Source organism: Girardinichthys multiradiatus, chromosome 19 (genome assembly GCF_021462225.1).
Source record: "Girardinichthys multiradiatus isolate DD_20200921_A chromosome 19, DD_fGirMul_XY1, whole genome shotgun sequence".
Classification (NCBI taxonomy): domain Eukaryota; kingdom Metazoa; phylum Chordata; class Actinopteri; order Cyprinodontiformes; family Goodeidae; genus Girardinichthys; species Girardinichthys multiradiatus.
This window is the reverse complement of record NC_061811.1, coordinates 35,708,914-35,735,159: the sequence shown is the minus strand read 5'-3', so window position 1 is coordinate 35,735,159 and position 26,246 is coordinate 35,708,914. Positions and strand designations below refer to the sequence as shown.

The 26,246-nt window shown below is 41.0% G+C and overlaps 2 protein-coding genes across 5 annotated transcripts in view; one reads left to right on the top strand and one right to left on the bottom strand.

Annotated features, from left to right (window-relative positions):
- Window positions 1–18,129, bottom strand: part of trmt61a (tRNA methyltransferase 61A) — a 26,938-nt gene extending 8,809 nt beyond the window's left edge. The window contains exons 1-3 of one of the 2 annotated variants that reach the window (XM_047393175.1): window positions 17,695–18,129; window positions 11,761–12,105; window positions 562–828 (exon numbers count right to left, since the gene is read on the bottom strand). In XM_047393175.1, the coding sequence (XP_047249131.1) occupies window positions 562–828; window positions 11,761–12,091 (598 nt within the window). In that variant the 5' untranslated portion in view covers window positions 12,092–12,105; window positions 17,695–18,129. Of the gene's footprint in view, window positions 1–561; window positions 829–11,760; window positions 12,106–17,282; window positions 17,629–17,694 lie in introns of those variants that run through there. The other variant, XM_047393174.1, reaches the window with a different exon arrangement.
- On the top strand, window positions 16,584–26,246 carry ckba (creatine kinase, brain a). Of its 3 annotated transcripts, none has more exons than XM_047393172.1 (8): window positions 16,584–16,730; window positions 19,813–20,000; window positions 20,108–20,262; window positions 20,343–20,475; window positions 20,889–21,060; window positions 25,341–25,464; window positions 25,551–25,740; window positions 25,885–26,246. In XM_047393172.1, exons 1-8 carry the CDS (start codon window positions 16,708–16,710, stop codon window positions 26,061–26,063), a joined length of 1,164 nt encoding a protein of 387 aa, XP_047249128.1. In that variant the 5' UTR covers window positions 16,584–16,707; the 3' UTR covers window positions 26,064–26,246. The 3 variants fall into 3 exon arrangements, with proteins under 3 accessions (XP_047249128.1, XP_047249127.1, XP_047249129.1); XM_047393171.1 differs by lacking the exons at window positions 16,584–16,730; window positions 19,813–20,000 and adding exons at window positions 18,689–18,886; window positions 19,184–19,385; XM_047393173.1 differs by lacking the exons at window positions 16,584–16,730; window positions 19,813–20,000 and adding exons at window positions 18,753–18,886; window positions 19,113–19,385.

The window sequence follows — 26,246 nt, the reverse complement described above, 5'->3', positions numbered from 1 at the left end:
AATAGAAGCTGTACATGTTTTTATGCTTAGAAATCTCGACTTGGGAGATTTAAGATTTTCTGGAGGTATTTTAGTGAAGTGATACTTGGTGGTTTAAAAAGGTTCGAGAACCACGGCCACACAACATAACTGACATTTCTTTCCTCTGCTCAGATAACAGTGTTCATGCTGGAAACCTTAAAGTGTTTGAAATGTAGTGGAGAAGAACTGATGTAGGGGTGATTGTAATATAACTATCATTTGCAGAGAGTCAAAGTGCATGGTGAGTGCACAGCTAAGTGGTTATATAACAGCTGTAATGCATCATGTTCTGCTGTGAGTCCCAGGTGGACCTCAGATCCTGTGTGATCTCTGTACCAAACAGCAGTGTGCTGTAGTCTTTATTAGTAGAAACCGTGTACTTTAGTACAAAAAGCTCAACATTCTGAAGTCCAATTCGACTTGCTTGTCATTCTGGAACATTGAGTGGTAAAATAATGTTAGTGCTGCTCAACAAGCAATGTAAACCAAGCACATTCAAAATGCTTTAAAGGAATGCTTCACACATGAAGTCCATCTTACCATGCTTCTTCATAGCAGCCTTGGCATGTCCCACTGCCTCCCAGGGGCTGGGGATGTCCAGGAAGACTGCGTCTGCGACCCCTGTCACTCCAAACCCGTCCTTGCATACATCCTGGTTCCTGACGGTTACCAAGTGATCCACACGGTGCTCCTTGAACTCCTCGACCACCTTTTCTGCTCGCTGCTGGTGGAACTCCACTGTGTGCAGGTGGCCCGTGGGGGCAATGGTGCGTAGGATGGCATGGGAGAGGGATCCACTACCTGTACCTAGAAAACCGTAAGTGGCACGGAGAGAGAAACTTATGAGCAGGCATCGACCACTTCCCAGTCTCAAGGTATAAAAAGGATTTAAATTTACTGTTTCAAAACGACTATAATTTTCCATATTTTTATTTTTTCTTCCGGCTGTATGGAGCATAGAGTAACACATATCAACATCAAAGATTCAGGCAGACATATTGTCGATTCTCAGACAGAGCTGGAAGTCTATCCTAGGTGGGTCCAAACAACCTACAGCTGCTCACGCTGCATGCATTTTCACAGTGTTTGGGCATTAACGATGCTGGACTTCCAAGAGCACATTCTTTGTCATGTTGTAGTCCTTTTGGTGCCGTAAACAATGCTTGCTAATGTACAGCGAGTGATGCAAGAGTAAAAGAAAGTAATGCTGTTCATGTGACTTGCGATAAGGGGAGAGTGCGTTGGCTAGCAGATCCCATCCTCCACCCAGACTTTTCATTTTCACTCATGAAATGATGTCACCACCGCCTTTGTTGAGGGGGCCACAAAGAAGGCAGTGTTCTGAGACACGGCTAGAACCTTCACACTGTTGGACCGGATGGAGTCGCAGGACTGTTCACAGCGGCGCTTAAAAAAAAAACCAAAAAAAAAAAACTTGACGATTGTTGATTGCAAACAGCAGAAGAAGCAGCTCTGTTTCATTATCACATAATACTGACGAGTGTCTTGTTATGGTGAAGAACTCCCTGCTCAGATTTTCAGTCTGGTCAGCGGACAGAAACTACTGGGTTAGTGATTTCCAAAACATTGAAACCATGTCTGATTACAGCAGCACATCAGTGCTCCCGTCATCCTACATTCCCCATTGGATGGAAAAAAAAAAATCAATCAGAAGACTAATGCATTACATTTTTGTTTTCCTCTATGTGGCTTGAAGCAACGTGACTTATTGCAACATAATCTAAATTTGTTTTATTTTTCTGGCACTAGGGGCCTTTATTTTGCAAGATGACTGACAGGAAATGGGATGGAGAGAGGGGGGAAGACAAGCAGCAAAGGTCAACGAACCAGAATGAACCGGTGATGGCTGTGTCGAGGACTGTAGCCTCTGTACATAGGTCGCGCCACCATGCACCGACCTAATCAAAAACTATTCAAATGCATTTCCTTAAAAGCTTTTCAGCTGCAGAAAATGATTTTGGCGTTCATCGGGTAGCATATAAACACGGTGGAAACAAGAGCCTGGTGAACACAACATTTAGTGAGATTTTCATTTCTGCAGACCAATGAACTTAATGAGGAGGTATCAGGACGGTTCAATGCAGAACACATGGTTGCTCTTGTCTTATCTTCTATGCACTAATGCAGAGGTAAATCTGCTCGGTTATGGGGAAAAATATATTCCAAATTGCACTTCAACAACAACAACATATTTATTTAAACACAGGACATGACTAGCATCAGCAATATAGGCAAGGCAAGTTTTTTTTGTATAGCACATTTCAGCAACAATTCAAAGTCCTTTACATGATGACTTTTTGTCATCATGTAAAGGAAAGCAAAGAAAAATTGGACTACAGACTAAAATGAATGACCATCGTTTGGTCTTCAACAGTCAGTAAAAAATTCTAAATAAAAGAATTTGAAAACTTATTAAAATAGCAAGAAAAACTGAATAAAATAAATTCTAAGACAAATAATAGTTGCTATGACTGATAACAAATGAGGCAAAAATTTTAAGACCAAACACATTTGCTCACATTTTAGTGTAGCTACTGAAAGCTTTAATACATTTATTAAAATGGTAGCAAATCAATTCAAAGTTGTTACTTTCTGTATTAGTTGCCAATAGATCACTTTCTGTTTACATTTCTGGTAGTTCAGCAGATGTGTTGCGAAGTGGTGCAGGTTCCACTGAGTAGAAAATCTTTCACATGTTTTTAAACCAAGTCTGTGTCTTAGAATAAAAAGTGTCTTGACACAAATGAACTGAAGCTACCTTTCATGTTTTACACTGTTGCTGCTGTATTATATTTAACACGGCACAAGTCTGAACTGGTCCAGTCACATGAACAGACATACAAGCACAGCAGTGATCATCTGTCTTGGGTTCTAATCTGCCATCCACACAAACAAACCAGATTACTAAATACCTGCACCGCCTAAACTTTTGTCCTCCATAGTTCAGCATACGGTGAACAGCAACTACATTTTTTTTTTTTAGGGTTTCGACCAGATTAAGGAAAAAAACTGAATTACTTACATTACAGACCAAACGTTTGGACACACCTTCTCATTCAAAGAGTTGTCTTTATTTTCATGACTATGAATATTGTAGCTTCACACTGAAGGCATCAAAACTATGAATTAACACATGTGGAATCATATACTGAACAAAAAGTGTGAAACAACTGAAAATATGTCTTATATTCTAGGGTTCTTCAAAGTAGCCACCTTTTGCTTTGATTACTGCTCCACACACTCTTGGTATTCTGTTGATGAGCTTCAAGAGGTAGTCACCTGAAATGTGACTACACATTATTTAATATACAACAGGCCTTCGCTGCTCCTAATTAATAACTAATCACTTCTAAGCTAATATTGCAACAAGTAACAAATTAACTTTGGATATTTCAGCCATAAATGATGTTACAACACCATGGTTACTTGGGGGTTGTAGAATCCAACAAAATCATCGTGTACCTTAGACTCATACAGTTATACAAGCTGGAATGTACTGAGACATTTCTGGATAAATTAGAGTTTATGGCTAAGAGGAAGCAGCTGAGTGGCTGCAGCACACTTTTATTTGAGTCTTGTCCTTGAAGGACGCCTGGATCCAGTCTGCATAAACAGACAGTAAATCAGCAAAGCCATGATGCCGATGGTTCCTGTTTTAAAAACATTTCAGATAAAAAGAATGGACAATAGCCAGAAACACATTAGCAACATTGCTTTGACATTAGATAAGGATTTTCTATACAATTCTCCCACAACCACCTTTTTTTAAACAAAATGGGAGAAATTAAATGGAGTAAAATAAATGTTCTATTAGAAAGGATTTCTTTCAGTGGAAATATGAAGCAGTGTGTCTACACAAAAGATGTGTTAACAGCCAATTGTCCAGATGAGTCAAAAACCAAACCTCAAGCTTTAGGTCTAAGATAGCTTCAGGAGGGTGAACATGTGAGCAGCAGATGCAGGAAGTAAATAATCAGTTGACTGGAAAGATTTTACAGAGGAGAAAATCAACTGGGAACAGTGACTAAATATTCCAGTCTGACAAAGCTAAGCTGAGGATGAAGTTAAAAAAGGCTTTATGAATTCAAACAATTGAGGCTTAGCCTGAACAGCTGTCAGTTCAACTAGTTAGTGGAACCTAAATATACAGTGCCCTGCATAAGCACTCATACCAAAGTCACAACATGAAACTTCACTGTGTTTTAGTGTATTTAGTGACAGATCAAGCCAAGGTAGTGCATATATATTAAGAAAAAGGAAAACTGATGCATGGTTTACAAACGTTTTTATATAAATGCAAAATATCAATACCGCTGTTCTGTGAAGGTCTCAGAGGTTTGTTGAGAGCTTTAGTGACCAAATAACATGACAGAGCCCAGGGAACACAGCAGACAGGTCCGGGATGAAGTTGTCACCAAAAAGGAAAAGAGCATGGCAAGACTGCAAACCTACTGAGATATGGCCATCTACCGAACTGAGCAAAGAGAGCAATAATCATAGAAGTGCTCGAGAAGCCCATGGCAACTCTGGAGGAGCGGCAGAGATCTTCAGTTCAGGTGAGAGAAACCTTTAGTCAAGCAACCCACAAATTCTCCCTTTATGGAAGAGTAGCAACAAAAAAAAGGACTGAAGTTGGCCACTCCATCATAAAACATCAGTGGTTGCAATGTGACAAAATGTGAACAGCTTTACAGGTAATACTTTTGACAGGCAGCGTAATACAACCGTAATACAATACAACATATAATACAACACAACACATTTTAATGCTTGTACTATCAAATTTGACATTATTGAGTCCATTTTGCTTTAGCTGGAGAGCAGGATCTTGACTATGAGCCCCTTATTGGAACTAACCCTGTTAAGGTCTTTAACATGCAGATAAAACTAATAGAGATGGGACCAATCAGATCCAATATCAGTATCACAGGATATACTGATGGCATTTTTGTGTTGGACATCAAACTGAGGCCACTGATTCAGCCGCTATGGTCCTGTTTGGCTAGTCTGCAGGTCATATTTTAACAGATTTCCTATTGAGGCATTAGCTTACAGCCTAAACGTCGCTGCACAAATAATAAAATACACATGGTAATCCGATAAACTATGTGAAGAAGTTTCACATGTCAACAGATGTATTTTTCAAAGTATAAACATTCTGTCAGTGGACAGAGTGCTGGCTACGGACTGAACTGTGATGACAAGCATCAGCTTATGGAGATATTTTACATTGAGAAGGTAGAAATACAAGACATTTATCTGTTTGGTGCTTTGGGGCAAACATTTAGAGCAGTGAAATTTCTGCCTGATTGTTACAAAAACAACAAAGTAGAAAAGTCCGTGCAACTCAGAGTTCTACACTGCTTTGCAAAGTAAAATGTGCCGGTTTGCCGGAGGAGCGAGAACCAGGACAGTGGTCAAATTACTTAACTTCCCAGCAGTCAATTTAGAAAGCGAAAGCAACAGAATGATGTCTTCTCATCCTTAACCCACTGTAGAGTCTGATCGCCGGAGTTAAGAACCTAATCTCACATGCAGTAGAGCAGCAACTTGATGCCAAATGAACAGGTCTGTAGTTATTTTGGTTGATGCTGCGTGTAAATGGCACCATGACACAATACCGGACCAAACCCAAAATTGTGATTAGCAGGATGAGAAACATCACAGATGTGATTCTTGCTGATCTGATTTTTTTTTTTGGAAGGGTGGATTTGTGTCATCAAACATTTAACCAGGCGTGATGGTGGTGCAGGGGTAGAGTGTGCAACCCATGCACAGAGGCATTAGTCCTCCATGCAGCCCGTCGACAGTTTGAGTCCTGGCCTGTTGACCTTTGTTGCATGTCTTCCCTCTCTCTCCACCCCATTTCCTGTCAATTCACTTAAAAAAAAAAAGGCCACTAATGCCAAAAAAAACAAAAACCTGTTACCTTTGCCTCAGTGCAAACTATAGCTGACCAACTATTGGTGACAACGAACCGATAATTCCATTGAAGTTTGAATGTTTCCTCATTTCGAAGACGATTGTTTTAATGAAAACGCTAAGATTTTTTAGATTTGGGCTGTTGCCATAGCTGGGCTGTTGAGTCAATACAAGTTAATCCTTTTTTGCATGAATTGCTTGAATAACCATTGGTAAACCAAATGTAGGCATGACTAAATGCAAAGCTTTAGTTAATTATTAGGTGTAGAGGAACCTTTTCTATGAGCGACTACCAATAGCAGTGTGGTTGGACCAGGAGTGTGAGAACAGTCAACAGTATGATCACATCTGATCTCACCTTGTTTATACAGAAACTGTTCCCTGGACACAAGCTCACCCTGGTTATTAATCACCTGAGTGACGCATACCGGCTCCTTGTCATTTATGTAACCATAAAATGATTTAATAAGGCAGGACTTTGATCCATTAACTCCAGCTGTGAATGAGTACACTGAAAGCTTCATTGATTTCAACGTATGTTTGCTCAATGAAACAGAGTAAGGTAAAACCCTCTCAGTGAGAGCAGTTGCTTTAAGTGCTGAATAAACAGAATTTCTGGGGAAGTCATTTATATGTTGAGAAACATCCAATCTCAGCTCACGTACACTCCAAGTATTACCCAAGCACAATCAATAATGTGGCAATGTGCACCGTTAGCAGGAAAACATGATGAAGGACTGCGTCTTACACACACAGACACAGATATACACTCCCCTCTTTCACTGCCCACTGACTGAAAGAAACTCCAGCAGCTAAAACACTCAAACACATTTGGGTCATTAAAATCTGTCTAATGGAACTGGAGCGGAAGACCGAAATGAAGAAACAGAAAGCAAACTGGAATACAACATGTGCCAGAGCCACTGGGGAGAAAGACAAGAGAACAAACAAAACATTACCCATAATGCAAGAGTGTTCTGAAACACACCTGTGGCTGATGTTCACAGCTGAGCTTTTGTGGGTGAACACATCTGGCGTGGAATCAAAGGTGTGACAGTTAAAAGTAGCTAATGGCCACCAAATATGGCTCATATAATAAAGCAGTGAGAGACATATTAATATTAGCTTGGGAAAATTAGAATGTGTTGACAACCTGCCTAAGCAGAGATTGTTTTATCAGTAGGACATGTTCTGTCCATTGTTGTTTTTGTCGGCATTATAAACTCTCTGCTCTAATTTACTAGATTTAATGATTGCCATGGCAAAATTTAAATATAGTATTTTGGTATCAGTTATAATTTAAAACAAAAATTAACTTTACAACTGTATGCAGTGTACCGTATACTGTACAGAACAGTCAAAAACTCTTAGTGAAAGTAAAGTATAGATAGTACCAATGGCACTAAGGGTTAAATGTAGCTGTTTGGAATTTTAAAAAAAGTGATTTTGGAATTGAGAGAACAATTTAGGCATCTAAACCTTTTAAACCTTGATTTTTATGTTATAATTTTCGTCTGGGTGAATGTGGCTCTACTGTAAAGCCTTGAGTGCTCAGTATGACTGGAAAGGTGCCATTTATGTTCAGTCCATTTACCATTTAAGCAAATATTTCATTCATATTGGCTGATCATTACCTGTAACTGCATGTTGTTAAGCTCGCGTGTTTATTCACATTTTAAAGTTACAATAATGCTAGCACCAAATTACCTTAAATCAATGGACTGACGCCAGGCATGTTGTCTCATTTTATATTCTAAATTATGTTCCAATTCTTTTTTTCTAAAATCAAAAATTAATGAAGAAGAAATATTGCAAAATTCCTTGGAAATATTTCAAAATTAGCACCGCAAAATCCTTGATTTTTAGTGAAAAAAATAATCACAACAAAAAATAAATAAATAGCACAAAATCCTGGAGAAACTGATAAAATATGCAAGAAACACAAATACACCTTAACCTGATCCCTCACCAACCTTATTAAAACCTTGACTAAAATAGAGAATTTTATAATTGATTGCTAAATACTTAGCAACATAGTAAGGAGGAGAAGCTGTTTTCCAAACAAACATCACAGATAATATGTTGTATGGAAAGACTAAGGAAATGTGTAATAATTATGTTTTGCAGATTTGAAAGAAGCAGTACAGTGATTTTTGTAGTTGTGGAAATTCTAACCATTGAGCCTCTAAACCAGACTGCCATGCAGCTGCCAATAGCCAATTCCTCCTCAGTAAGAGATCTGCTGGATTAGAAGTAAACCAGGAGCTATACTGGCCCATTATTCTGAACTGGCCAAAAGGAAGACCAGCATCTTCCCCACCATTACCCAATAAGGGTGCTCTCCTTCACCATCCTTCGAAAAATCACATGTAATAAATTATTAAACGTCTCTACCAATTTACTGTGGCATGAGAATAACTACAGGTCCTTCTCAAAATATTAGCATATTGTGATAAAGTTCCTTATTTTCCATAATGTCATGATGAAAATTTAACATTCATATATTTTAGATTCATTGCACACTAACTGAAATATTTCAGGTCTTTTATTGTCTTAATACGGATGATTTTGGCATACAGATCATGAAAACCCAAAATTCCTATCTCACAAAATTAGCATATTTCATCCGACCAATAAAAGAAAAGTGTTTTTAATACAAAAACCGTCAACCTTCAAATAATCATGTACAGTTATGCACTCAATACTTGGTCAGGAATCCTTTGGCAGAAATGCCTGCTTCAATGCGGCGTGGCATGGAGGCAATCAGCCTGTGGCACTGCTGAGGTCTTATGGAGGCCCAGGATGCTTCGATAGCGGCCTTTAGCTCATCCAGAGTGTTGGGTCTTGAGTCTCTCAACGTTCTCTTCACAATATCCCACAGATTCTCTATGGGGTTCAGGTCAGGAGAGTTGGCAGGCCAATTGAGCACAGTGATACCATGGTCAGTAAACCATTTACCAGTGGTTTTGGCACTGTGAGCAGGTGCCAGGTCGTGCTGAAAAATGAAATCTTCATCTCCGTAAAGCTTTTCAGCAGATGGAAGCATGAAGTGCTCCAAAATCTCCTTATAGCTAGCTGCATTGACCCTGCCCTTGATAAAACACAGTGGACCAACACCAGCAGCTGACACGGCACCCCAGACCATCACTGACTGTGGGTACTTGACACTGGACTTCTGGCATTTTGGCATTTCCTTCTCCCAGTCTTCCTCCAGACTCTGGCACCTTGATTTCCAAATGACATGAAGAATTTGCTTTCATCCGAAAAAAGTACTTTGGACCACTGAGCAACAGTCCAGTGCTGCTTCTCTGTAGCCCAGGTCAGGCGCTTCTGCCGCTGTTTCTGGTTCAAAAGTGGCTTGACCTGGGGAATGCAGCACCTGTAGCCCATTTCCTGCACACGCCTGTGCACGGTGGCTCTGGATGTTTCTACTCCAGACTCAGTCCACTGCTTCCGCAGGTCCCCCAAGGTCTGGAATCGGCCCTTCTCCACAATCTTCCTCAGGGTCCGGTCACCTCTTCTCGTTGTGCAGCGTTTTCTGCCACACTTTTTCCTTCCCACAGACTTCCCACTGAGGTGCCTTGATACAGCACTCTGGGAACAGCCTATTCGTTCAGAAATTTCTTTCTGTGTCTTATCCTCTTGCTTGAGGGTGTCAATAGTGTCCTTCTGGACAGCAGTCAGGTCGGCAGTCTTACCCATGATTGGGGTTTTGAGTGATGAACCAGGCTGGGAGTTTTAAAGGCCTCAGGAATCTTTTGCAGGTGTTTAGAGTTAACTCGTTGATTCAGATGATTAGGTTCATAGCTCGTTTAGAGACCCTTTTAATGATATGCTAATTTTGTGAGATAGGAATTTTAGGTTTTCATGAGCTGTATGCCAAAATCATCCGTATTAAGACAATAAAAGACCTGAGATATTTCAGTTAGTGTGCAATGAATATAAAATATATGAATGTTAAATTTTCATCATGACATTGTGGAAAATAATGAACTTTATCACAATATGCTAATATTTTGAGAAGGACCTGTATATTGTTTTTGGGCTATGGTGCAAGAGCACACCTATTTAAGTTTTGATGTAAGGCTGCACTGTGCAGACGCACACATGAGGAGCAGGGAGGGGGAGAACATGGAGAAACATCAGTGTTCCCCCTGGCAGTTTTAGTGGAGCGACAGGGCAAACCCCCCTTCTTCTGACAGACAAATGGCATTTCAGGTCCACACTTTATAGAAAGCAAGTTGGTACTTTCAGGGAAATTTAAAGAACACGTAAATAATTCACACTACAGTGATATTATATCATGAAAGTAGGGCATTTAAGTAGAAGCATGCAATGGTGATCTCTTCATCTTAAACAACGTATTGAAACAAAAGCCAACAACAGTGGTGGGTATATCACAAAACAATGCGAATGTCTCCTCAATTTTTTTGACTGCTTTTCAGTAGCATTTTACCAGGGTCAGTGTCACTACAGGTAGCTTGAGGAGATACCTGGAGCCTGCAGAGGTTGCACAGGCAGTCCAACTTCACCAGGATGGCACAATATGCGCCATTCCCAGAATGTCTCCCATCAGTCTCAAGAGCACGGAGAAAATTCCAAGAGACAGGCGGTTACTCTAGGAGCGATGGACAGGGCTGTCAGAGGTCCTTAACCCATTAAGAGGAACAGGATGAGTACTGCCAGAACCCTACAAAGTGACCTCTAGCAGGCCACTGGTGTGAGTCTCAGACCAAACCATCAGAAACAGACTTTTATGAGGATGGCCTGAGGGCCCCACATCCTCTAGTAGGCCTAATGCTCACTGTCCGGCACCGTGGAGTTCAACTGGCATTTGCCAGAGAACACTGGAATTGATAGGTTTGGCACTGGTGCCCAGTTCTTTTCACAGATAGAGCAGGTTAAGCATGATCGGTTTAGTGGTGGGTCAGTGTTGGTCTGGGGAGTCATACCCATGGATTGATGAACAGACCTGTTCAGGATAAACAATGGCACCCTGACTGTCATTGGGTATCGGGAGGAAATTCTTAGACCCGTTGTTAGACCCATTGCTGGTGCAGTGGGTCCTGGGTTCCTCCTGGTGCATGATTATGCCCAACCTCATGTGGCAAGAGTACGCAGGCAGTTCCTGGAGGATGAAGGAATTGTTACCATTAACAGGACTCCGTTCTCTCCTGACCTGAATCCAATAGAACATCTCTGGGACATCATGTTTAGGTCCATCCGATAGCACCAGGTTGCACATTAGACTGTCCAGGAGCTCAGAGATGAAGTGATCAGGATCAGGGAGGATATAGTCCAGGACACCATCCATCATCTCATCAGGAGCATGCCCCAAAGTTATCAGGCATGCATAGAAGCATGTGGCGGCCATACAAACTACAGAGTATCATTCTGTGTGTAAATTTGATGATCATGGCTTACAGATAACAAAAAGCCCAAAATTAGTGTCAGACCATCAAACAAACATTAATATCATACAAGATTAGATTTAGGGGGTGATTACCTTTGCATATAGAGCCACCTTGATTTGGATAAAAAAAAATTCCGTTAATAAATCAAAGCGTCATTTAAAAACTGCTTCTTGTATTTACCGAGGTTATCTTTGTCTGGCATCACCATTGGTTTGATTTTCTGACACATTTATGTGTGACAACAAAACAAAAAATTTTTATATCTGTGAGGGGGCAAATACTTTTTCAAAGCTTTGTAGATTGTTGACTGAGTAACGCTTTCGATACCCAACAGATCTAACAAACCGTCACAAACATCTGACACAGAGACGAGTGTTCACACCTGACTCGCAAACGACTGATCCTGGCTTCAGCTCCAGCATCATTGTAACCATGGCGATGTCTGTGGTATAGAGAATCTGGGTGCGGTGAGGCAGCGAGGCGGTCCACAGCTCCGGTGTGGGGTGAAGGATATGCACCCATCCGCCTTTACTACAGGTCACTTTTGAGCCGTAGCGCTGACCAATAAGGTCTGTGGAATGGCGGATCACTCCATAGCGTGTCTGCGTCTGAGCGCCATGCTGCACTTTGACAGGCGTCATTGAGTTGTGGCCCAGATGAACGATGGCAACATCTCCGTCTTGGATAAAATCTGAATATTCCACAAAACTCATGGTAGGCAGTCAGTCTGAAAAAGAGAGGTAAAGCATGAGTTTGTGCCATCCTAGAATAGGCTGGGAATGAAATGTAACATCTTGCCTAAAAAAAGACAACTTGGGTACCGTTGACCTTTCACAGAAGCATAAACACTTTGTGAATTATTGATATTTGTCTGATTCAGCTTAGGTACAAATGACAGCTTTGAACAACAAACTAAATAAGGATGAGAAAGGTTCCAGTTTTGTGGAAGACCTCCTGTTTTGTTCCAGTAAAATGGTAAATGAACTGAACTTATAAAGCGCTTTTCCAGTCATACAGACCGCTCAAAGCGCTTTACACTAGAGCCACATTCACCCAATCGCACTCACTAACGCTCACACATTAATACACCGATACGCAGATCGGTAGGCAACTTGAGGTTAAGTGCCTTGCCCAGGGGCGCATCGACATATGGCAGGAGGAATCTGGAATCGAACCCACAACCTTCTGATTGCAAGACGACTACTCTTCCTACTGAGCCACAGTCGCCAGTACCAAAGAAAACTCACCCATTAGTCCTCGATGACTATAGACTTCTTACCCTGACATCTCACATCATGAAGGTTCTAGAGAGACTCCTGTTGGCCAACCCGAGTAAGCAAACAATAAACTACCAGGACACCTTTTAGTTTGATTATTGTGGTAGAGTTGGAGTTGAAGATGCCATCATACACCTGCTTCAACAAACCCACTGTCATCTGGACAAAGCCACCAGCCCTCACAGTACTCTCACCATTCCTTTTCACTCTGTACACCTCAGACTTCCAGTACAAGACAGACTCCTGTCATCTGCAGAAATACTCGGATGATTCTGCAGTCGTGGGGTGGATCAGAGATGGACAAGAAGCTGAGTACAGGAAGGTGGTGGACCGCTTTGTGGCATGGTGTGGAAACAATCATCTCATTTTGAACGTGACTAAAACAAAGGAGATGATTGTAGATTTTAAGAGAAACAGGAATAAGTCAAAAACTTATTTCTATCATGGGAGAAGAAGTGGAGGTGGTGGAGGAGTATAAATACCTCGGTGTTCACCTGGACAACAGACTAGAGTGGAGATGCAACTGTGAAGCCATCTACAAGAAGGGACAGAGCAGACTGTAGTTCTTGAGGAAGCTTAGGTCCTTTGGGGTTTGCAGCAAGATGCTGCATATCTTCTATAAGTCTGTTGTGGAGAGTGTGATCTCTTCTACCATCATCTGCTGGGGAAGCAGCATCAGAGCCAGGGACTTAAAAAAAACCAACAAGCTGATAAAGAAGGCTGGCTCTGTTCTGGGGACTCCTCTGGAACCTCTGGAGATCATTGTGGAAAGAAGGATTCTTCATTAAATGAAGAACATTATGAAGAACCCTGAGCATCCTCTTCATGAGACTGTTGTACAACAACAGAGTGTCTTCAGTCAGAGGCTTCTTCAGATCTGCTGTAAGATGGAGCGCTACAGGAGATCCTTCCTGCCCACAGCCATCAGCATCTACAACGGCTCTTTGAGGAAACCTTCATAATATGAGCTATAACAACATTTAATTTCCCTTTGGGATTAATAAAATATTTTTGAATTGAATTGAATATATTTGTTTGTACAACAAGGGAAAAACGTTAAGCAAAGTCAAAACGTTTCTTAAATTATAAGCATTCCATGATTCTAGAATTGCGCCGCTCAAGGTGGCAGCAGGTTGGAGTAGCTCTGTTACTTTTGATTCTGATTTATTCTTTTTTGGGAACTATTCCTCTTGTGGTGGATACAGTTGATTTTTTTTGTATGACTGTCCCACTCCAGTGTCGGATGCGGCGCAGCTTGGAGGATTTTTCTTAATACTTTCTATTTTTGGACATTTGTTATGATGCATTGCCATGGCAACGGGGTTGTTTCTTACAACCGGGAGCAGCTGATTAATATCTCAAAAGCTAATACTTCAGCTACAACCCCAAATCCCTGATGAGTTGAAAAGGAGACGCCGTGGATGCAGAGCAGGAGCTAAGAGAAGAGAGAGAAGGAGGAAGTTCAAACCATCTCTTCCGTCGATTTTGATGGGCAATGTGAGATCGTTGGGAAACAAGTTGGATGAACTCCAAGCCCTACAAAGGACCCAGCCAGAGTACCGGGCATGCAGTATCATGTGTTTTACTGAGACATGGCTGCAGGATCATATCCCCGACTCCAGCGTCTCTCTGCCGGGCTTTTTAACCATACGAGCAGACAGAGATTTAAAGAGGAGCGGCAAATGTAAAGGAGGTGGACTGGCAGTACTTGTGAACAACAGATGGTGTAATCCAGGACATGTTACTGTGAAGTGTCATCTCTGCAGTCCAGATATTGAACTGTTGGCAGTAAGTTTTCGTCCATATTATTTACCCAGAGAGTTCACCAGCGTTATTTTGGTAACAGTTTACGTTCCACCTTCCGCTGTTGCTGACACTGCATGTGACGCCATCAGCTCAGTTGTTGCTAAGCTACAGACACAAAACCCCAATGCTTTTGTGGCAATTTCTGGTGATTTTAACCATGCTTCACTCTCTGCTACACTTCCAACGTTTCAACAATTTGTCAGCTGCTTTACCAGAGAAAACAAAACATTAGATTTGTTTTATGCAAATGTCAAGGACTCATGCATCTCTACAGCACAACCTCCTCTAGGCAAATCAGATCACAATCTTGTTTTTCTCAGCTCGAAATATAAGCCCCTTGTTCAGAGACAACCTGTAATAAAGAGGACTGTGAGAAAATGGTCACAGGAAGCTGAAGAAGCTCTGCAAGGTTGCTTTGAGGCTACAGACTGGGACGCACTGTGCCAGCCACATGGAGAGGACATCAATGCCATGACTGAGTGTGTAACCGACTATATAAACTTCTGTGTGGATAACATCATCCCCACCAGAACCGTGAGATGATTTATACACCGATACGCAGATCGGTAGGCAACTTGAGGTTAAGTGCCTTGCCCAGGGGCGCATCGACATATGGCAGGAGGAAGCTGGAATCAAACCCACAACCTTCTGATTGCAAGACGACTACTCTTCCTACTGAGCCACAGTCGCCAGTACCAAAGAAAACTCACCCATTAGTCCTCGATGACTATAGACTTCTTACCCTGACATCCCACATCATGAAGGTTCTAGAGAGACTCCTGTTGGCCAACCCGAGTAAGCAAACAATAAACTACCAGGACACCTTTTAGTTTGATTATTGTGGTAGAGTTGGAGTTGAAGATGCCATCATACACCTGCTTCAACAAACCCACTGTCATCTGGACAAAGCCACCAGCCCTCACAGTACTCTCACCATTCCTTTTCACTCTGTACACCTCAGACTTCCAGTACAAGACAGACTCCTGTCATCTGCAGAAATACTCGGATGATTCTGCAGTCGTGGGGTGGATCAGAGATGGACAAGAAGCTGAGTACAGGAAGGTGGTGGACCGCTTTGTGGCATGGTGTGGAAACAATCATCTCATTTTGAACGTGACTAAAACAAAGGAGATGATTGTAGATTTTAAGAGAAACAGGAATAAGTCAAAAACTTATTTCCATCATGGGAGAAGAAGTGGAGGTGGTGGAGGAGTATAAATACCTCGGTGTTCACCTGGACAACAGACTAGAGTGGAGATGCAACTGTGAAGCCATCTACAAGAAGGGACAGAGCAGACTGTAGTTCTTGAGGAAGCTTAGGTCCTTTGGGGTTTGCAGCAAGATGCTGCATATCTTCTATAAGTCTGTTGTGGAGAGTGTGATCTCTTCTACCATCATCTGCTGGGGAAGCAGCATCAGAGCCAGGGACTTAAAAAAACTCAACAAGCTGATAAAAAAGGCTGGCTCTGTTCTGGGGACTCCTCTGGAACCTCTGGAGATCATTGTGGAAAGAAGGATTCTTCATAAAATGAAGAACATTATGAAGAACCCTGAGCATCCTCTTCATGAGACTGTTGTACAACAACAGAGTGTCTTCAGTCAGAGGCTTCTTCAGATCTGCTGTAAGACGGAGCGCTACAGGAGATCCTTCCTGCCCACAGCCATCAGCATCTACAACGGCTCTTTGAGGAAACCTTCATAATATGAGCTATAACAACATTTAATTTCCCTTTGGGATTAATAAAATATTTTTGAATTGAATTGAATTGAATGTTGAGAAAAAATGGTTACAAAAATTAATGTTTTCTGGTTTGTTTCTAATTTCATGTTGGACTGTGGAAATACTTATCTGTCTGTAGTTTTTGTACCCCATACATTGATGAAAAGTTAATTAAGTGTTGTTGTACAATAAATAAATGACTTTTTAAGTTTTTTTGTGGATACTAAAAACATTTAGCATCAGTGTTATATTAACACACTCGGTGATCTGCTGGTGCTTCCACATAACTATACTAACAAGACTTTACTTATTCCTCACAGCATATTGAGAACATTCATTTAATTGTGCTAACGTTTAAATAAAAATAAAAGTTTGATTTCCAATAAGGCCACCGTTGCCATAGTAACCCCGTCTTTTAAAATCACGCGCTCTGACCGGTGGGATACTAGGTCAGACTAACGGTTGAAATTAAGAAGAGGAGAAAAGAAACTGTTTCTTGTCACCTGTACGAAAAACATACGAAGAAATGTCCGACAACATAGAGAAGATGTGAGTACAATTTCGCTAAGTCAAGTCACGCTAAAATTGCCATGTTTAAATGGAAAATATAGTCAACTAATAGTATTTCATTTTTATTTTTTTTGCTGCCTATTAAATAAAATAAAATTGAACTGAGCTGAGCTGTACGTCCTGTGGTTTAGCATCGTTCTAGTGTGCCTTTCAGCTAGAGCACATTTTATTTGTAACTAAAGTTGAATTATTGGAGATCTTAAAAGATCTGAGGGTATAACTAAACAGTGAAAGATGGCAGTTTGTAACAGGCTCATTAACCGGTTGGTAAACCGCTAGCAGAACAATTAGGCGTATCATAGCCGTTAGCCACCTGCTAAACCAGTTTTACATAACTTCGAGATTAGCTATCAGAAACAGATAGATAGCTCGCGCTGCAAAACGTTTGTTAGCATGAGCTGTTTACACAAAACCGTTAGTGTGTGAACGATAAGCGTATTTGGAGCTATTAATACATAAGCTAACTCCAGCAACACCAGTTACCCTGACAGTTGGTACAAACGGACCAGTTGGTACAAACTCTGCACCTACCTTCACCGTCCGAAGTTTTCTGTTTGCCTTTTGAGTAGAAACTAACTTAGACCCGGCTGCTAACACGTCAGATAAATGCGGTTTTTAATGCCGTTGAAGGCGCGTGGGGTAAGAAGTGACAGCGACGGCTTTCATTGGCAGCACACGTGGTGTTGTTTTCAAAGGAAATTAGCTGAAAAAGACCGGATGGTGGTCAAGCCGGCGCGGAAATACCCCGGATGTCCCGCAAATCTCCACGGGCGAGAGCGGCGGATGCCCCCTTTAACCGGAGTTACTTGGGTTCCACGATGCAAAAAATGCAATATTTAAGAATTAACGTCGAAATACAATAAACTGGCAGAAGCTTATATTTTGTTGTTCTATGTTTACATTAACCTATATTATGACGTCATAAACTCATGTTTTGACTCACCAGGAAAGACTTTGCTCTCGAAGAGGAGAACTCCTTCTCACTTCTTTGCCCACTGATTGACTGCTAAACCACAACCACAAAACAGCTTAAACGGAGCAATATAAGGCTGCACAAACGAACAAAAAACACAAGTTGGTTTAATCAGAAACAAACATCTACTCTCTAGGCTACAGACGTCAACAAAAATTTATCACAATGCTTAATGTGGCAAAAATAATACAGTTCTCATCACCAGTAAGTTAAATAGCAGTGAGTAATGGTCGTTTTAAAAAATCAGCAAGTGTTTTCTATTTCTCATTGAAAATTATATCCACTGATATATTTATTTATTTACAGTCGTACATTGACGATAAAAATCCAACTGAGAAATATAGTCTTTTTTTTACTGCATGATTTCACAGAGCACCACTTTTTTTTTTAAAGTGCACCGAATAAAAGAAACAGCTCATTCTACTTCGTGTTGATGACATCATAAGAGGCACAGCGGCTTAGCTGATCAGCTGATTCGGGAACATTGTGCTGCACGTACCACTTTTAACAGATTTTTTAACATAACATTTTTTACATATTTTTGAAGTATTCGAGTTGCATTTGAGTTGCAAGGCATTCAAGCTTTAACTCTACAACTAACACGACAAAATGCATATCTGTGGAGGGGGAAACAAGTTCAATCTTGTTACTGGGATGTAGATTTGATCTTGCATACATAACTCATAACAGCATAGCATAACAAATAGAAAACTGGCCATGACATATCCACTAGGCCCAAACTATTTATGTGGTGGGTTTGAGTTATTTTAAAGGAAATGTCTGGCTAGTTGCCTGAAATAAGAAAAATGACTCACAGGAAGAATTACTCCTATTATTTTGGATGTTCTAGTTGTATTTGATGGTGAGTTGTTATGTGGTTGTCCTGTGTAAATGGAAACCTGCAGATTACTGGAGAAAAAGTGAATCGGGAGGAACGGAAGTCATCGTTCCACCCGAATTCACGCTTCCAATTGACTGAATGGACTACAACGAGTGGCCAATGGGAGCAGAGACGCTCGTCTATAAATGTCCATGTGAAGGAGGGCTGTTGATCGGAGAGCTGTTGGGACGGCGTAGGTGGTTTGTGTGCTCCTCGGTCGGAACCATAGGGATCTTTGTATCAACTAGTAATAGTAGTGTTCCCCAAGACCGCCCAGAACAGGTAGGGGGTTCTTTTAATTCCAGACCGTTTTATTTGGACCGCCAAGGCAACTTGTCTTCAACTGTTTGTATGACAGGAATTCCTAGGCGCTGCAGGCATTTTACGTTTGTACGCTTTTCATACGGCTAATGTGAACTTTTTGGTAGTTCTAATAATAAAAAAAAAGATGTGAGTTATACGTGTAGTTACATGTGTCTGCATCTGTTTTAACGCACCTCCACCCAAGCTTTGAGCTTTAGATTTGATCCGGTGTCTATCGCTGCTTTTCACCGCCTCTCCCCTCCATCATCCGGCCAGGGAAAAGTCATGCCTTTCGGAAACACGCACAATCAGATGAAGCTGAAATACTCCTCTGAGCAGGAGTACCCGGACCTCAGTAAACACAACAATCACATGGCCAAGGTCCTGACTCCTGCCATCTACGAGCGACTGAGGAGCAAAGAGACACCCAGTGGATTTACTCTGGATGATGTCATGCAGACTGGGGTTGATAACCCAGGTAAACGAATCTTTTCCATGTGCCATTTATTGCTTGACTGTCAGGACTGATTGGCTACAGCGGAGCTCTGGGAGCTGTGTCTTGCTGGAAGGAAAATCTCTCAGCTGTTTGGACTATGACCTCATGATAAATTTGGGTCAAGACATTTCACATATATGGAGTGCTATTTATTACAAACTGCCATCTTCCCTTGAATGAATTTAGCAGAGCATAATTATAAAAAACATTTCTAGCTAAAGACAAACATGGATTACATCATTTATGAAAAACAGCTGCTTATAATCCCCAGCTGTTTTTTAGGGTTATCCAGTTCTTGTGTAATAACTTTCAGTGTAGGAAAGACAGAAATATTTCTAGAGCTTGGCTATAGTCTGATAAGTGAAGTGAAGCAAGCTACCCTCACCCTGTAGACCATGTTTCTGTTTAGCTCTAAGAGCATGGCCAAGCTGACTCTGAAGTGGCTATCAGCTGAGGATGAGTTTCCAGATGTCCGTAAGCACAACAACCACATGGCTAAGGTGTTAAATCTGGAAATGTACAAGAAGCTGAGAGAGAGGGTGACACCCAACGGCTTCACCATAGATGGTGTCATTCAGACAGGGGTTGATAATCCTGGTACAGTAACATTTCAGCCCTTGGGCCTGATTAAACCTGACGCATTGAGCTGGTGAGGATATAGAATTGTTTACAGTGTAATATTCTTTTTTGTGACCTATCTGTAGGCCACCCATTTATTATGACTGTGGGCTGTGTTGCTGGAGATGAGGAGACATATGAGGTTTTCAAAGAGCTACTGGACCCTGTGATTGAGGCCAGACATGGAGGATACAAACCCCAGGACAAGCACAAGACTGATCTCAAATCGGAAAACCTAAAGGTACAGCATCCCTACCATTCTAAGTGAAAGCTGAATTCACGGGTGGAACTGGTTTAAACAGAGGTGGTCTGTTCTCTCAGGGTGGCGACGACCTGGATCCCAATTATGTTCTGAGCTCTCGAGTCAGAACAGGACGCAGCATACGTGGCTTCTGTCTGCCACCACACTGCAGCCGTGGAGAAAGGCGGGCTGTGGAGAAGCTCTCTGTTGAAGGTAAAAAGTCCTGAGCTTGTAGTTGGAGAGGAGTTGGTAATCATTAGGACAGGTACTTTGCTAACCCTTGAGCAAGGCTTATTTAGTCACGTGACTATGCAAAAAAAATGTCATGCTCTGAATACAGTAATCCCCAGTGCAGTAAAACTGGTTGAAATTTATTGTTAAAGGCAGTATGCCCTCTAGTGGTAGCAATTTGAAAAACGTATACCAACCAGATTATCCTGTGATGAAGTTAATGCTTTTTCCAATCCTGTCTTCTTGTTAAATTTTTTTTTTTGATGAACAGCAAAATCTTTTTAATCCATCACTTGAATATATGTATACAGATTGGCTTTGTCAAACCTAACTTCTGTTTGAAGCCCATCGTTGTGGTGTTTCAGTTGATTGACACTTGTCTACTCTAACTGCAGCTCTAGACTCTTTGAGTGGAGACCTGAAGGGAAAATACTACGCACTGAAGAACATGACAGAGGCAGAACAGCAGCAGCTTATTGATGACCACTTCCTGTTTGATAAGCCAGTGTCTCCTCTACTGCTTGCTTCAGGAATGGCCCGTGACTGGCCAGATGCTAGAGGAATCTGGTAAGCCTTCCTATTATTTGGCCAATGTGGAGATTCAGCAATCAGCCAGATATTAGAATCAGCTAATGCTCCCAGGATCATCAATCAGCAGGTTAATTACTGATTCTTTTTATTTTTTTGGTTTAAATTCATAAAATGACACTAGAGGCAGATGGTAGTACCAAGAAGGCCATGTGCTCTTATCCTGGCCTGGAGTCTTTCTTCACAGAGTTTGCATGTTCACCCTGTGCACATGTGGATACTCACAGGCTTCTTCCCACAGTCCCAAAATATGACTATTAGGTTAATTAATTTTAATTGGTCAGTTTTTCTGTCACACACACATAGGTGTGTATATATAGGGCATATATGTTCAAAATATCACTAGCTAATAACAAGTTAATTTTAGCAAGAAGTCTTGGTCTAGCCAATAGATGAACTAAATGTTTTTGCAAATATTTTGTTCTCTAAATACCTGAACGACATCTGAGGAAAGGGTTTGGAAGAGTGCACAAAGGAGAAATCATAGGGAGGAAGGCCCTTTTGGCAGCTGTGAGGTACAAACACCAAAAAATGCTGTTGGATAAACTACTATTGCAATTTACTCATAGCCTGGGTCTTTTGTTACCTGTCAGTGAAATTCTGACAAATGTGAATGATGCCAAAACAATCTAGTTTGATTTCCTGAGTTCTGGGGTCCGTTTTACTACGGAACACTTGGACCAATACTGGATGAGAGCCGATAGCCAGGTAATGGCCAAAACAGGTTTAAGTCATCCCCAACAAAATGAGGTTGACAGATTAACTGATGGTGAAGGGGAATAAACTGTCTGCTTCTTCAGTTATTTTGGATGAACAACCAATACTGAGCATTACAATCAAGAACTATACTAAATGAACAAAAATGTTTGCACTACAAATGAGAGAAAAAAGATTAACTGATATCTTTTACCTTTTTTTATATTGACACCTGCACCCTGGAAAAAAACTGCAAAACCCCTTAAAAATTTAATGAACACAAATAAACAAGCAGACTGACTAGCTACAATAAGTTACATTTAATTATTCAGATGACCCTGGCACACAGCGGTGGACACACTGCTGCAATCTGGGGGTGTGTGTTAATATGGCATCATTTAGGAATGGATTGAAATGTTCTTAAAACTAAAACAATCATAAAGTAGTTAAAATTGTTAATCTTTAACTACTGCCTAGAAATTAGTTAATCATGTAACCTTATGATAATTGAGTGAAATCATTTTCTTTTTTGTTATGTTATGTTCTGGATGTAGTTGGAATTTAACTCTTTGGTAACTGCTTGTTGGTAAAATTCTAAAACAAATCATTTTGTTCTACCTATTTAATGTTAAACAAAATATTCAAGTTTATTTTTACCAATCCAGTTCATCATTACAGCATTCTCTTTCTGGTCCAATTTTACATTTTGGCTTTGTAGCACATGCCCTAGTCATATCATTTCTATAGACGTATAATAGAACATAAATTACACACCTTCCAGCTCAGCAAATGCTTCTATTATATTGCAGCTCCAGTGGTATACAGGTACGTTCCACTGTGAAAACAATCAGAATGTACTTCTTAGGATCTGTAGAGAGGTTAACCGATGGCTGGTTCAGTGTGTCAAACCTATGGCCCAAAAAAATGTTTGTTCAGACCAGAAACACTTTTCAGCAAAATGTCTTCCTTTGTTTCCATCTAAAAAAAAAACCAGTAAATTGAGGTGAAAAGTCTGTTAGGGTTTTGCACATATTTTTTTTATCACATCTCAAGAATAGTTTTAATGCAATTTCAAACCCGTATGTATATTTAACAAACTGATCAAAAGGTCTAGGGCTCCTCACACTTGCTATTGAATATTCTTATGGAGGAATCTTGTTATACACAAGTGTGCTCACACATACACCCACAGGTGTTAACAGATACACAAACTAGATATTGAGCTCCAGTTGCCACTAAATACATCTTGCACTGATTAGTACTGTGCACTTTTTGGTAAAAATGCTGTTATATTTGCTTTTCTGCAGGTGTAGAAGCAGTCTTCTAGTGTCTTGTTTTCTCTACATCCTTGTCTCTCCTCTACAGGTCCTTCTCAAAATATTAGCATATTGTGATAAAGTTCATTATTTTCCATAATGTCATGATGAAAATGTAACATTCATATATTTTAGATTCATTGCACACTAACTGAAATATTTCAGGTCTTTTATTGTCTTAATACGGATGATTTTGGCATACAGCTCATGAAAACCCAAAATTCCAATCTCACAAAATTAGCATATCATTAAAAGGGTCTCTAAACGAGCTATGAACCTAATCATCTGAATCAACGAGTTAACTCTAAACACCTGCAAAAGATTCCTGAGGCCTTTAAAACTCCCAGCCTGGTTCATCACTCAAAACCCCAATCATGGGTAAGACTGCCGACCTGACTGCTGTCCAGAAGGCCACTATTGACACCCTCAAGCAAGAGGGTAAGACACAGAAAGACATTTGCCAGAAGTCCAGTGTCAAGTACCCACAGTCAGTGATGGTCTGGGGTGCCGTGTCAGCTGCTGGTGTTGGTCCACTGTGTTTTATCAAGGGCAGGGTCAATGCAGCTAGCTATAAGGAGATTTTGGAGAACTTCATGCTTCCATCTGCTGAAAAGCTTTATGGAGATGAAGATTTCATTTTTCAGCAAGACCTGGCACCTGCTCACAGTGCCAAAACCACTGGTAAATGGTTTACTGACCATGGTATCACTGTGCTCAATTGGCCTGCCAACTCTCCTGACCTGAACCCCATAGAGAATCTGTGGGATATTGTGAAGAGAACGTTGAGAGACTCAAGACCCAACACTCTGGATGAGCTAAAGGCCGCTATCGAAGCATCCTGGGCCTCCATAAGACCTCAGCAGTGCCACAGGCTGATTGCCTCCATGCCACGCCGCATTGAAGCAGTCATTTCTGCAAAAGGATTCCTGACCAAGTATTGAGTGCATAACTGTACATGATTATTTGAAGGTTGACGTTTTTTGTATTAAAAACACTTTTCTTTTATTGGTCGGATGAAATATGCTAATTTTGTGAGATAGGAATTTTGGGTTTTCATGAGCTGTATGCCAAAATCATCCGTATTAAGACAATAAAAGACCTGAAATATTTCAGTTAGTGTGCAATGAATCTAAAATATATGAATGTTACATTTTCATCATGACATTATGGAAAATAATGAACTTTATCACAATATGCTAATATTTTGAGAAGGACCTGTATACACCCCTAACGAATTACCTAAGCCTGGCTGTTGGCTTGCTGGCTTCCCAGAAGAAGTCACCATGGTAATTGATTGCATCTGTAAAAACCGACTGAATGGCAGATCAAGAAAGGAGAACATGGAGATCTCAACCGCAAGTCCAGAGGCAAAACCACATCATAGCTGGCTGAACTTTAAAGAACATGGTGAATGAGTAATGAAGCCAATTTTAGAACAAGTGGGTCAAGCCTGTTTTCATTCTGCTTGGTCTCCTTTGGTTCTGTCTGTTTTAGTCAATCACCCGATCATTCTTTTGGTCAGACTCTTCATCATCTTGAGGAAGCATTAGAACACACATCAACCACCCCACCATGATGTCACGAGGCACGAAGGAAAGCGCGCGTCTGTTTTTGGCACTCAATCTTACCAAGGCTCAAATAATTTTCTTTTAAACTGTAAGTGTCGGAGGAGACCATTCCAGAACACTAGGCAACACTTGGTAAAGATGGAAGTCTAATTCAAGGTTTTCAACATAAATTAAAAATTTAAATTCGTCAAAAGTTTAACCAGAACAGCTTTATTATTATGTTTACATTTGGACATGGTTTAACGATTACAGGATTTACAATATTAGCTCAATGTAATCTCATGATAGAGGTCATCAGCACAATTCTTGATCAGTGTTGCAGGTCAGAATTTTGAGCCTCTCTGCCCATCATCTCTGGGTAGATTGTAGCTTAATGGGAAACCTCCTCAGCAAACGACTGAGTCTGATTATTGTACGTGCAGCCTTCCATAACACCCGAATTTGTCGCTATGCCTACAAGCAAAATATTTTACTAGTCCCACATGTTTTACATTTGGGGCAATTAAATGAGCTTCATGTGTGCTTTAAAGTTTTGGTAAGGTGTAAATATGACTAGAATGTTGTAAACCCAATCCTGTTTAATGTTTAAATGTGTTGCATGTGAGTTTCCATTTATTTCAGGTAAACGAAGTCCCCCAGAATATTTTTTAGTTCTGATAAAGTGCCACATCTTCAACAGGCACAACAACAACAAGACATTCCTAGTATGGGTGAATGAGGAGGACCACCTGCGTGTGATTTCTATGCAGAAAGGTGGAAACATGAGAGAAGTGTTCTCTCGCTTCTGCACAGGTCTCACCAAGGTCAGTTGGATATTTTAATTTCAGAACCAATCACTCATGGATCGCTGTTTGACTGTCTAAAAGATTACTCCCATACCTGTTCATAGATCGAGACCCTCTTCAAGGAGAGGGGCCATGCCTTCATGTGGAATGAGCACCTGGGTTACATTCTGACCTGCCCCTCTAATCTGGGCACTGGGCTGCGTGCAGGAGTGCATGTAAAACTGCCAAATATGAGCAAACATGCCAAGTTTGAGGAGGTGCTGAAAAAACTGAGGCTCCAGAAACGTGGAACTGGTAAGGACAGTCACAACTAATTCTTCACGTGACTGGCAGTTTGATCGTAATATTCATGAATTTTCATTCTGTTCAGTTTTACTGTATTGAAACTGTTGCCCAATGGTCGTAAAGTAGGTCAGACTAACATTTGTCCCCTTTTAGGCGGCGTGGACACCGCTGCCGTTGGCGGAGTGTTTGACATCTCCAATGCTGACAGACTGGGCTTCTCTGAGGTGGAGCTGGTACAGATGGTGGTTGATGGGGTTAAACTGCTGGTGGATATGGAGAAGAGGCTGGAGAAGGGCCAGTCCATTGATGACCTGATGCCTGCCCAGAAGTAAAGCCATCGTTAAACCCAGTACTCTCTTTGCTCCCCATTTCCTCCTTACTTTCCCATTCCAACCCCCACTACCTTCCCTCAAAACCCTACCCTGTGATTGATTGACTGTACTTCATATTTCAGTGTGAACTTCTGTATTTAAGATCTGAAATGCAATAAAAAAAAGGTCTGGTTCAAGTTGAAA

Coding starts and splice junctions, on each gene's coding strand:
- ckba (XM_047393171.1), top strand. CDS start 18,704: ATGGACTACAACGAGTGGCCAATGGGAGCAGAGACGCTCGTCTATAAA. Junction 20,263..20,342: donor TCAAATCGGAAAACCTAAAG/GTACAGCATCCC, acceptor CTGTTCTCTCAG/GGTGGCGACGACCTGGATCC. Junction 20,476..20,888: donor GGAGAAGCTCTCTGTTGAAG/GTAAAAAGTCCT, acceptor CTCTAACTGCAG/CTCTAGACTCTTTGAGTGGA.